We start from the raw sequence: 12,314 nt of genomic DNA, 5'->3' as shown, positions 1-12,314 counted from the left end.
CTCAAACGATTGACACTGCGACCTTTGACCCCATTGACGAAACGACAGTAACTGTGCCATGCTATACAAGGTACCTCGTGCTGCACGAAACCGCGTATGTCGTCCACCGCACCGTCATATCCGGGCACTTTACTTTCTGACTCAGCCTAGTTTCATCATTGCTTTGCAGATAAGGTTTCAGTCGGATGAGTGACGTCATCTGCCGTACCAGAGGCCACAACTCTCCTGCCTTCACTACTGTAGCAAAGTTTCAAAAAGCCTCAAGTTCAGCCTAGGTTATACACCAAGGACCTCCACTCCCGGAAGAATATTGAGTGAATATCTTAACGAAAATGACGACGTACGATCCACTATCGTCATGGAAAAAGTGGACATCAACCGGAATAAACGCACGCAGCCAAAGGTAACCTACAGAAAATATGTTCGACCGACCGGCACTGCGGCACGGCAGCGTCCAACTTCATCTCCCGCGGGCACCGCCAGAACGACGAAGACGCCTGTGGTCGTCAAGTCATCAAATCATATCGGTGGTAAACAACCGAAAAAGCAAGGTGAGACAACCAAATCAGATGTCGATCTTTGAATGTTTACTTTTTTCGCAAATATTTGAATAATCGGCGCTCATCATCTACTGCAGCGTTATCTATTGAAACCAAGAAGTGTCGCTTGGCCATACAACTGTGAGACTTTGCATACAGATATTTGCCGCCAGAAGTTTTCTATTCCACATATTCGAAATGTCAGACGTCAAACATTAACTTCATGTCGAATTCGATCACACAAATCTGTGCCCTACATTTGGCATTATTCCATTAAGCAAGATTGGAACTAAATTGGGATAATTGGATGGTGAAGTAATGTCGATTCAATCTGCAAATGTAAGCTCATCTGCTTTTCTTTTTAAGGTACACACCTTTTTATGAGTAATTTATAATATTGCAACATTCAGTTTATGCATATGGCACCTAAAATTTTGAGAAATTTGAAAAAAAACACATAAAGATCCAATTATCCCAAATTAGTTCCAATGGTATTATTATCTTGTCTTTGTCATTTTCTGAACTGCAAGTAATTACATAGTTTACACGTCAAAAATTGAAGATTGGATTTTTTCACTTTTCTCGGTGAAAGTATAAACCATCCTCCTCTTAAAATAAAGAATAAAAAAATAATTGTCAATGTGCATTTGTGCAAATGAAACAAATTTCCTAAAATCGACCGATAATTGAAATTCAAATGGCTTCCCATGTTTATCGCTGTTGGATAAATCATGGAGGTAGCAGCTACCTCCATGGATAAATAATGTTTTATCGGTATATAAAAATCGAGACTGTTAAAATATCTTTTACTCCGCAAACTTCAAGATGGGTTCACACAAACAACATACCGCCGAATTTAACAGTTTAATAATCAAAATATCTGCCCCGAAGCACCTAGTACCTTAAAAATAGCATCTCTGAAATACATGTGTATAGCTGCAGTTGACGTTTTCAGGGACAGCTTCCAGTAATTAGAACAATGCATACCTTCCATGACTTTGTTGCCATTTGAAGACAAATTAGATTATACAAACTATCTGACCTGTAGTTTGACCTTTGGGCCATGACTCTGCTCAGCAAATACTGCACATGCGTCATCGTCCATCTGTGCATGGTTTAGGTAATACATGTAATACGACCTACCATATTGTAAACGCGCAAAGATTCTGTCATATCTGAGACCCATATCTTGCCAAGTTCATATGTCACAATCGGTTCAAGTTGGTTGAATCAAGCGTGGCATGATTTAAACAAAGATTTTAACTCTTGAGACCCCTGAAAACTCAGATACTCTGAGCACGATGTTTACCAACTTTACCCAAAGTAGGTGATTTTGTAGATTTTGCACAATACAGGGGGAAAGTGAACGGCTAGGCACTATAGGAGTCACGAGCAGTTGATGAAATTTTGCCGCGCTGACACGTTCGGAGCGTCACAACGTTTCCAACCAAACGGAGGCACGTTATAATGCTATTTTCTGCTTTTTAAGCACGTTATTGGAAGCATATTTTTATTATATATGATAAGGTAATTTATTACCAGGATAGCCAAAAATGTTCAATTAACAAGTATTTTCAAGAACCAGCCGTTCAATTATTGATCACTGTATAAGTCAACACTATATTCAATTTGCAAAGATAATACGCACCTACCCCCTGTCTGAGACAGAATATGTGGCAATACTGTCTAGCTAGCAAATGCACTAAATGTCGGCAGTGTTTGATTTATTTGCCTGTATCCGATGACAGCCTTGACATCGTAAGGTTATCACAAGGCGAGCCCCCGACACCCGATACTTTGACTTTTGTCAGTGCTAACAAAGTTTAGTGAAAGCTTGTGTGGCAAAAATAAAACTATGACTTTCCGGCAACCCGACCTACTCGAATTAAAATACTCCAAAATCACAAATAATTTTGCCAAATGTTGTTTATTTTTATTATTCACACACAAAAGTAAGTATAATGTTCCTGACTAACCTACCCTATTTCCTGATGGCATGTTAACGGAAATGCACAATATTATTTTATGCCGTCACGTATCATTACTATTGCAATTTATATATATATATATATATATATATATATATATATATATATATATATATATATATATATATATATATATATATATATCAAGTACAGAGTAATAAAATATTTTACTTAAGTTTCATGCATCCTGCAATCTTCAGACTGAAGTGAAAGGATTATTAGCTCTACACTCTCATTTATATGCTTGAGATGTACCATTCTATTTGTAGGTAGTGTTATATATATATATATATATATATATATATATATATTATATATATATATATATATATATATATATATATATATATATATATATCCACTCATCCAAATAAAACCATCATCCATCTCATGCCACCGCACAACTCTCAGTTTGCAGCAGCCGACAGATGTTCCAACCAAAGGTCACCAAAGGTCACGACTGAAAAATAAAATATTTAACACCTCATATGACCAAAAGTTCTCTGATAAGTACCGGACACACGATTCTGTGTCCATTCTAATACTATTTTGTTTTGTTTCGGTATTTGTAAGCGAGCCTATCTACATACTCAATAAACTATTGTTCGGCGGTTTTCACTCGGCGTCAAGCATACATACGGGTCAAAGGTTGATCGAGTGGTTCATCCAGGCTAGTCTGGTTCCCTGACCCATTTCCCCGGTAGAGGGCGTGGGGAAATATAGGGTCAGGTACCGGCTAATGTAAACATGGACGCTATTGGGTTAAAATAAAACAAGCTGTGATTGGATGAAAGTAACACTTGTAAGTTGTTCTCATCTTTCTTGGGTTTCGCACTTTCAGGCTCACTTGACAACAACTTCTTGTTTGTACCACAAAGCTGTGGAGGTAGAAAGAAAGACTTTCTACCTCCATGATTTAGCCACTGTGACTTAGCACACCTCTTAATACTTTTAGAACGTCGACATGATGCCTGGCATTTTTCACGAAATTCGGACACCATTCTATCCATGCATCGAAATCAATCGTCGTTCACAGTTCCAACAAAGTTTGCTTTCAATTAGCTGTGATATCGCAGCAGTACTTGTGGCGTGTATCGAACGTGCTCGGGTCATTGGGGTCACGCCACAGTCGGCGATGACCTCAATGACCCTAGCGCGTTCGATACACGCAACAAGTACTGCTGCGATATCACAGCCAGCCTTCAATCACCTCTATTTCCCCGTACTTCTGGATTAATCCTTTCAGTTTATGTTTCCCGTCTTGTGTGCCAATGTTTTTGGTTCGGATACCAGTGTTCGAACATAATTCTGATCCAGTCGAATTTTGACCGGCGTTTTCATGGTAGCAGCCATATTTGTTGTAGCATGTTCTGTCAGGTGACTAACCTCCGCCATCTTGAACAAAATTCTGTTCAAGATGGCTACCCGGTACCTGACCCTATATTTCCCCACGCCCTCTACTGGGGAAATGGTCAGGGAACCAGACTACATCCAGGCTGGCTCTTTTGTTCGACTCTGAATAATGACCGATTGTTTTGACTTTTTGCCTAGAGATTAAAGCCACTGTCACTCACTCTGCACGGTCGAACGATTGCAGATCAGTGCTCAAATCGACGCTTTGCTTCGCTGAGGTCAAAGTTCAGAGCGAGTTTTTCCCGAAGCAAGCCGAAAACTTTTAGTCGTCCATCGGCGCTTGATATTAAACATCGACATCATTCAAAAATTCTCTGATTAATTGGTATATTAAAACTAATTATATCAAAGTCGTTAAAGACGTCATTTGTCGTGATGAGCAAGGCGTAGGTCGTGAACTTGAAGGCCGTGCAGATAGGGTATGAAGAAAAAACACGTCTAGGGAAATTTGTAAACGGAAAAAAAATGATATAGGAACAGTAAGGTTTTAGATGCAATCAATTACATAAACAAATTCACCGATCACTAGCCTCGTAGACATTGGACATTTCGCGTTATAACTGAGTAACAACATTTCAGAGCGGGTTTGGCAGTTAGGATAAAAGTACTGTTACAAAAATTAAGCTTGGATCAAAGTTGTCATGTACATGAAAATATGTACAAAATCTTTTATCGCTGTATAAATAATGCTAGGGATCGAAGTAAGTTTTTTCGAAGCTGGGATAAAAATCGCCAGGCTCGAAAACAAAAGGTGCAAAGTCTGTTTGGCGGTGACAAATCATAGTATGAAATGCAAATTGGGTACGCGTCAACGGTGTGTTTTTATGAGGAACAATACACTACACACACGCTTCATTGATCGATTTATTGGTTCCGTGTCGCCCCTTCTCTCTCAGTTGCAACCTGTTCTGTTCCGTGTTCACTGGTCGTTTCTGTCTATGTCTCTGTTCCACATACCTGTCACCCTATGTCTCTCAGTCTCCTATTTTCATCTCGTCTAACGATTTCATCAACCCTGTCATTCGTGTCCTGGCTTTCTTACCATGGCTGACTGTCTCTCGCTCTGTCAAACAGAAAAGAGAGCCACGGCGTCCGTCGACGGTCACGCGTCCACCCCGACGGTCAGTTTCCGCAATCGAGATGCCATTAAGGAGGCCGTCATCCTGTCGCATCTGGACCTGCCCGACACGGAGAACAGAAATCTGAGCCAGGAACTGGAAGCCATGAATTTAATGGTGTGTGCGAAGAAACAGAGGAAGCGATCAACCAACAACAACAACAACAACAAAAAGGGTGAGTAGGCATACAAATGAACATTTTACTTCCCCTAAAATAAGGTTTGTCAGAAATAGCCATTCTACCTAATGTAAAATTTGCAAAGTTAAAGTGTAAACAGGTATATGACACAAAAATATGCCGAACAGCATCACTTTTCCCCCATTGCAATCACGAAGAAGCGTAAAAACCTGGCTTTAAACTATTACGATTTCGGTTTGTGAGTTGTGTCACCGTCGTTTGAACCCCACAGCTCTCGCCATAGGCGCGGCGGACACAGTCAGACTCTCAGGGTACAAGGGGTATACATCAGTGCGAATTACAACAGTTACGGAAAAGGGGGCGTTTAATGTTCATCGTCACGGTCTGTGAAGAGTAGGGTATTTTTTCCAACAATTTGACCGTGAATGATAGGAGAGACCTGGTAAATAATTTTCTCAGATGTACAGTCGTGGCCGTGCTACATTGAAATAAGTTTGTTTGAAACAAGACGTCGTCATCTACATGATTTTGGTGAACAATCCCAGATAATGGTGTTTTGAAATTTTGCGGAACAAGCATGGTTACCACGGTCACCCTGTTAGTGTTACCACCGGTGCCATTGATAAGACATAACACCGTACATGTACCTTTGGTCACGGTCCCTCCACAAACCGGTTTTGGTGTTTGTGGAGGGACCGTACTTTGGTAGACGTGCTACTTGCACAGAACAACACTTATCACAATTTTGGAAATGCCAAACCAGGAATAAATATGATAATTAGAGGGGCGTGCTTCGCAACGCGATTATTATGTCTGGACTTCGGTACCGTAATCTGACCTTCAGAGCTGTGCAATGGTCGCACATACTCTACGTTGGTATCCGGCATCTATTTTTATCTTCTGGCCGTCAGCAATGATCTAATAGAAACCCTGCGTTGCATAATACTGGAAATAACATAATTGATGGGCGTTCTTTTCCGTTTAACGAGACATCGAGGTCATCGATAGAATGCTTTGCTGAACGTCATTTCTTTGAAGTTTACTATATTACCAGAGTATTAAAGGTATACTGACGGTATAGCTCTGTGTGCAGGTTCATGCCACAGTCACCTGTGGTCTATTCCGTTCTGCGTCTACGCGCCCCATAGACGTGCGTATATACACATATGCCTGAGAAGGCATATGTACACACGTCTGTGGGGAGCATAGGCGCAGAGCGGAATAGACCACAGGTGACTGTGGTTCATGCCAGTCTGATTACGGCCACACCACCACCTCCGTGTTCGGAAGTGTAGACGGCGAACGAGCATGCACTGCTAGTTCAGATCAACGAGCGGTGCCGGCAACGTGTGAAATGCATTACTTCCACTCGATTTCTGAAGCGCCTGCCTTTAATTTGTTATTAAAAGAAGCGCCAATGTAAATAGCATCAGAATATAAATATGCTCTGATTGACAAGATCAATATGGACTGTCCCGACACCACACCTCACATCCCATGTCTCTCACACTGTCTGCATCCCTTAAAATATTTCGAATGCACAAAACAGCATTTTTGTTGTTCTGAGGCCTTGTCACCCACTCAACAACCTGTGGTTAACGCAAATTCAGGGCAGATGATAACATAGTTCCTGTGTGCCACTCGACCTGGCAAAAATCAACAAGATAAAATACCATGGCGTTTTTGGGTCGACATAAAATCTTTATTTGTCAACATAAAGTCCACTCGACCCATGTCAAATTTACAGCCTCGCTGTCGATGTTAAAAGCCTCTGTCACAGACGACACAAAATCCGAACTCTTCCGTGTTATGTGCCATTTTTCGATACACCCAATGTCATCGGACTGTTAGGGCCAGGTTGAACGACAATAACATGCATGCGTACCCTCTCCAAATTACCTCCTTGCCCTTGTCTCGAGTAACCCAACCCACCCCGGGGGTAAAACCCCTGACCCAAAACTTTTTCTTTGCTTTTCTTATCTTTATAAGATTCTTATCAATGTTACAACACACCTGTATATCATTTTTTGAATATCTCCTTTTCTGTCGGTCATGTCAATTTAAAAAATTCCTTATCTACCTATCCTATTTCTGAAGGGCATATACAGGAAACAAATTAAACGCATTTTTTAGGCCTTACCTTCACGTACAGTGTCACTGACTGACGCTGTATTTGCCATGCACTCAAAGACTTACAAGGGAGGTACCGCTGATACGACAACATTCACCTCACTCGGGAATTTAGTCAAACTTCCACTTCCTCAATAGCACCCAAGTTGAAAATATCAGCGGCTCTGTTCTGCCCGCCCGTTTGGCATTTCCTTTTATCGATAAACCGCTGCCCGGTGCCCGAGACTCTCGGCGTTTACAGGTGGGTTTTATAAAAAACGACTCTAAAGGTTAAAAGTCCTGTGATACCTCATCATTATAAATGTAAAGATTTTTATCACTCTTGATCTCCGTGGTTTTTTCTCAACTGAATGCCAAAGACCAATCCGTTGCCATTCGCCCTCGAAGTCATCGAGCCAAAACACGTATTTACGTATATACAGCAACAACGTACTGTCACGTTATCGGGCAAAGGCCCTTTTCACCAAGAGATGATACAGGAATCTGTCATATTATCAAGTATGCGGCATGTGTTATTGACCAGCATAACATGTGTTATTGGCCATGTAAAATATCTTTATTGCCCTCTTACAAGGCAATAATATAATTGAGATAAGATGATGCATGCGTCCGCAATCAATCGTGAGTTTAGATTCTCGATTTCAAAGAGTTTCTTGTTTACAACATGCAATAAAGAGAGTCGTTCGACGTCGCTTCACCTTTGAACTGAACGACTATGCCTGACCGGCTAACTGTGAGTATTCGTGACACAGCGATGGCAATCTGGATCTAAAAATAACCCGAAAGCATTTCGTCGAAGAGCCAGGTTTGAGCGAGTAGGCGTGCATGTGATGTTGTTTCGGTAGGTAATGAATCACAGGCCAGACTCAGGGATCACGATCAGGTGAACATGTCATGCGAAATTCACCAACGGCTCATTCGTTGACTGTTGCAGTCGAATAGGAAACATCAATAGATTATAAGGCTAGAGTTTTCCAACATAAACTACCCCACAATATTTTGTACACAAGCAAACAGCTGAAAAAGTTTAACCCGCAGTAATTTACAACCACACTTTGTGTTTTATGCAAGGTTGAAACGGAGTCTCTTGATCATTTATATCACAGCATTGTACTTCGCGCTCTGGGGGAATCTTTCTTCATGTAAAGAAACCACCATTCGTGTGTTCCTCCCTCCCTCTCCATTACCGAAACTCCCTTCTGCCATTCTCCCCGCCGCAACTCTCCGATGTCCTGTTCCTTTTACGAAAGACCCTCTATGTCCTCTCATGAACACATCATTGTTCATTCCTATTAATATGTTCGTAAAATAAAATAGAGCCCAAAATTTTCTCAGTCTATTGTCCTGAAATAGATGCCATCTACTCGGGCCACTGATGCAATAAAATAGCTTGCCCCCACCACTTGTGAACGTCTTTTAACGCGGACGGCCTCACTGGCTACCGATGAAACTTAAGTCACTTTTCCTGTCGCTCAACTTAACCTCAGTCCGTGTTCAACTTTGCCTCATTTGGCACCAGTCCATGCAAGCAACGATCAAGGCGGACTGACACATTACTGTGTTTACCAACAGTATAGACCATGGATTAATGTGTACACTTGTCGCAAAATTGTTTGTACTCCTTCGTGACATTACTGGCTGTATAAATGCTCGCCTTCGCCATCAGCCATACACGCGTTCATCCCATCTGTACAGTATTGCAATATGCGTGTGCGTTGCAAAATCTGTGAATTCTAAAGCACCACTGTAAAGTCCTGCCTGGGTGTCTTTATGGACTCCTATGCAGGAAGTCATATGAACTGGTGAACTGTTTGTGATTTTTAATAGAACAAAATGGCCATATAGGAATCACTTCAGTGATATCATTGTAATCCAATGTTAACGTGGTTGGATTTGTTTTGTTAACATTCTGCAATGTGTCTATTAATTTGAATCTCACGGTAAAAGTCTAATAATGCCATGTCATCGCTCACACCATATCAGAGTTTGCAGTATTTTTCGAACTCAAGCTCTGCTACGAACAGCGCCAAACTGACATTTAAACTAAGGAATTGTGCTTTTGAGCCGTCGAATACCAGCCAGTTGTTTTTCACCGTTACGTGATACACTTTGTCGAATTGAATATTTTTTGCCGGAGGTAATCCGCCCCCCCCCTCCCCAATACATCAATCCCAAAGGACATAAATCTTATGAACCCAGTTCATGTCAAAATCATGACAAGTTTTAGTTTGGCAACGATTTTTGCGGATTCTTTTCGGTTTTAGTTTCGATACGAAGCATTCTAATGTATGGCAGATCGTAAATAGTTCTTCTACGTCGTGAGTACTGTGAGCGATAATTCAGCTGTAGGCTTTGATTCGATTTCACTAAAAGTCCTAATTTTAAAACTGTCTAACAGACTTCTGTAATGTTATTTTAGTATATCCTGACATATTTTCTTTCAATTTTACTCATCCATAATTTCTAAGATGCACAGCGCATGCGTCAGTTTCGAGACCCACTACGAGCAGCTTTCACTAATGGGCATCCGGGTGTTTTAAACTAAGATAACGTACAAATATAGTATATTGGCAAGTCCACTTCCGACCTGACAACTTCTTTTGATGGTTTGATAAAAGATAAACAACCAAGGCTCAAATAATTGCAGCTTTTACTAGTAAGGTGTATGTTTGCGGCCTGGCTGTATGTTAAGTTTTGTTTCTCTACTATCTAAATCATGTCGGCATGCTTTTAATTCAGCTTACCAAGTTGAACACAGTCTCCGCATGTCACGTGATAGTCGAATTTACAGAGACCAATAACAGAACCCCATAGTGAAAATATAATCAAAACTTTCAGTCATTATCCCTGTTAATATATCAAAATTACGTTGTCAGAATTGGAACATAGCTTGAAGTAAAAAAAATAACCTATGAGTGACACCGCCTTGCCATAATTCTCCATCCTCCAGTCCAAAGCCACCGTTTTCAATGTCAGGGTGTTTTTGTATGACCTGCCTACTCCCCCAAATCATGTCAGAATACTTACATTTTTTTTCGAACGTCGACGCAAACTGCAACCGTCACGAAGAAGAGGTCATGCGCGTGACCTCTGAAATTAACAGAACGGTGTGTAATACAGAAATTGACAGTCCCTAATTATAGACTTGGATTTCTGAACAGAGTCAGAGTGAAGGCTTTTTATTTTGGTACTGATCATGCTGCAGACGATCATGATAGCCAATCAGATAGTGTCTTTCGCGTGTTATATCCAACCAGAGGGACTGTGTGACCCAACAGAGGAAATTCTTTTTTGAATTGGTGTTTTGTCAGTGTGAAGAATTACATTTTTGGTTGTAGCAAAGGCCTTTTGGTCAGTCTGAGATAAAGTGATGAGTGATGATGATAATGACAACAACAACGACGACGACATCATCAACAACAACAACAACAAAAACAACAATAACACCAACAATAATAATAATAATAATAATAATAATATAATAATAATAATCATCATCATCATCATCATCATCATCATCATCATAATAATCATTATAAAAATAATAATATATTTACTGAATCGAGAGCAAACTGTGTTGGTTAAGCTTTACTGCACATACAGTGTCGCCAAGTAATTACTAAAATTTGATCACTTTGTTCCGTTGCAGGAAATAAAAAAGGATCTACCTCCACGACGAAAAGTGACGACAGCGACAAGCAAACCAGCAAACACGAGAAAGCCAACGAAAGAGAGGCAACCCGTGACAGGCTGTACGTCACTGTGCCCGGGGCCAGACATGAGCAATGGGCGGGGATATTGGAAACCTTGATTGTCATCGCTGCGGTCAAACAGTTTGCTTCATACCTGGCCAGTATCGCCAAGTTGTCAGGTGAGCGAGTTCAAATTTCCAAGAAAAAGGACAAAATAGCTGAAAAATGTTGATATCATTATCATGGATTTTGCTAAAGAAAATATGATAATAATAAATTTTCTTCTTAATTTACTCCTTACAGTGTGGTTAAATACAAAGTATCTTATTAGCCTTGCCGACTCATTGCATTTTGAACAATATGAAATAATTATTCATAGCATAATATTAGAAATGGATTCTGTCCCGCATCAAAATTCATTTGTAAAGCCTACCAATAATGACGGAAGTTATACACACGTGAACTGTGTTGACAAGGTGAACTCTATACTTTCCGGGAGTAAAAAATATCACTCATGAAAGATCAAAAATAATTAAAAATTAACGGACACAATATAAGTTCAAAGTTATAACCGCAATGGGATTTCTCTTATATCTATAAGCATGCCCATTTTATGTTAATTTATACTACTGTTTTAATTTTTTTCTTGTTCCGGTATCACGTACAATATCTTAATGTATTACGGAAAGTGTACGGTGCATTGTTTTATTGAGAACAGAATTGAGTCAGATAGTGATGGAGAAGCTGCTATTAATAGAAAAACATCATTGAATGTTAACGAAATGCTTGTAGAGACAGCTAACTTAGTATGCTCTTCAACACCCCTTAGCTTGCTGAAAAGTAGTTTTATTAAACAACGTCAACCACAGGACCAAGGGTAGCAATCGACGGCGGCGCGCTACTGCAGCCTAGAAACTTTAGGGATTACTTTAACACACAACAGAATCCGAAAACATCAGTGTATCATGGCGGTAGGGTTATTCACCATGAATTGTTGGCAACTATGGTTCAAAGAAGACCTTTCGGGAATGATATAACGACCAAATAAGTGGCACAATGTTAGGGAAGATATTAAAGACTGGTGTTTAACTCATCATAATTGAACAGTGTAACAGCGCAATACATTTTTTCGAGATGAAAACCCTGCTAGCGGACTAAGTAAACGGTCCATTGATAAACAAATGGGACGTTTAAGGTGTCATCATACAGTCTCAGTACAATGACATTGAGACGAATGAATCATTCAGTGAATAAGTTTATCTCTTCATAAAATCAGTAATGCGACCCCCTTCCTC

The 12,314-nt window shown here is 40.2% G+C and overlaps 1 protein-coding gene across 2 annotated transcripts in view; it reads left to right on the top strand.

Annotated features, from left to right (window-relative positions):
- Positions 1-12,314, top strand: part of LOC139130185 (uncharacterized) — a 28,786-nt gene that overhangs the window by 1,980 nt on the left and 14,492 nt on the right. For both annotated transcript variants that reach the window (XM_070695928.1, XM_070695929.1), the window contains exons 2-4: positions 170-551; positions 5,015-5,233; positions 10,977-11,198. In XM_070695928.1, the coding sequence (XP_070552029.1) occupies positions 359-551; positions 5,015-5,233; positions 10,977-11,198 (634 nt within the window). In that variant the 5' untranslated portion in view covers positions 170-358. The remainder of the gene's footprint in view (positions 1-169; positions 552-5,014; positions 5,234-10,976; positions 11,199-12,314) is intronic.

This window comes from Ptychodera flava, chromosome 3 (genome assembly GCF_041260155.1).
Source record: "Ptychodera flava strain L36383 chromosome 3, AS_Pfla_20210202, whole genome shotgun sequence".
NCBI lineage: Eukaryota > Metazoa > Hemichordata > Enteropneusta > Ptychoderidae > Ptychodera > Ptychodera flava.
Note: the sequence above shows the minus strand (reverse complement) of the source record. Positions and strands in the feature narration are given on the sequence as shown.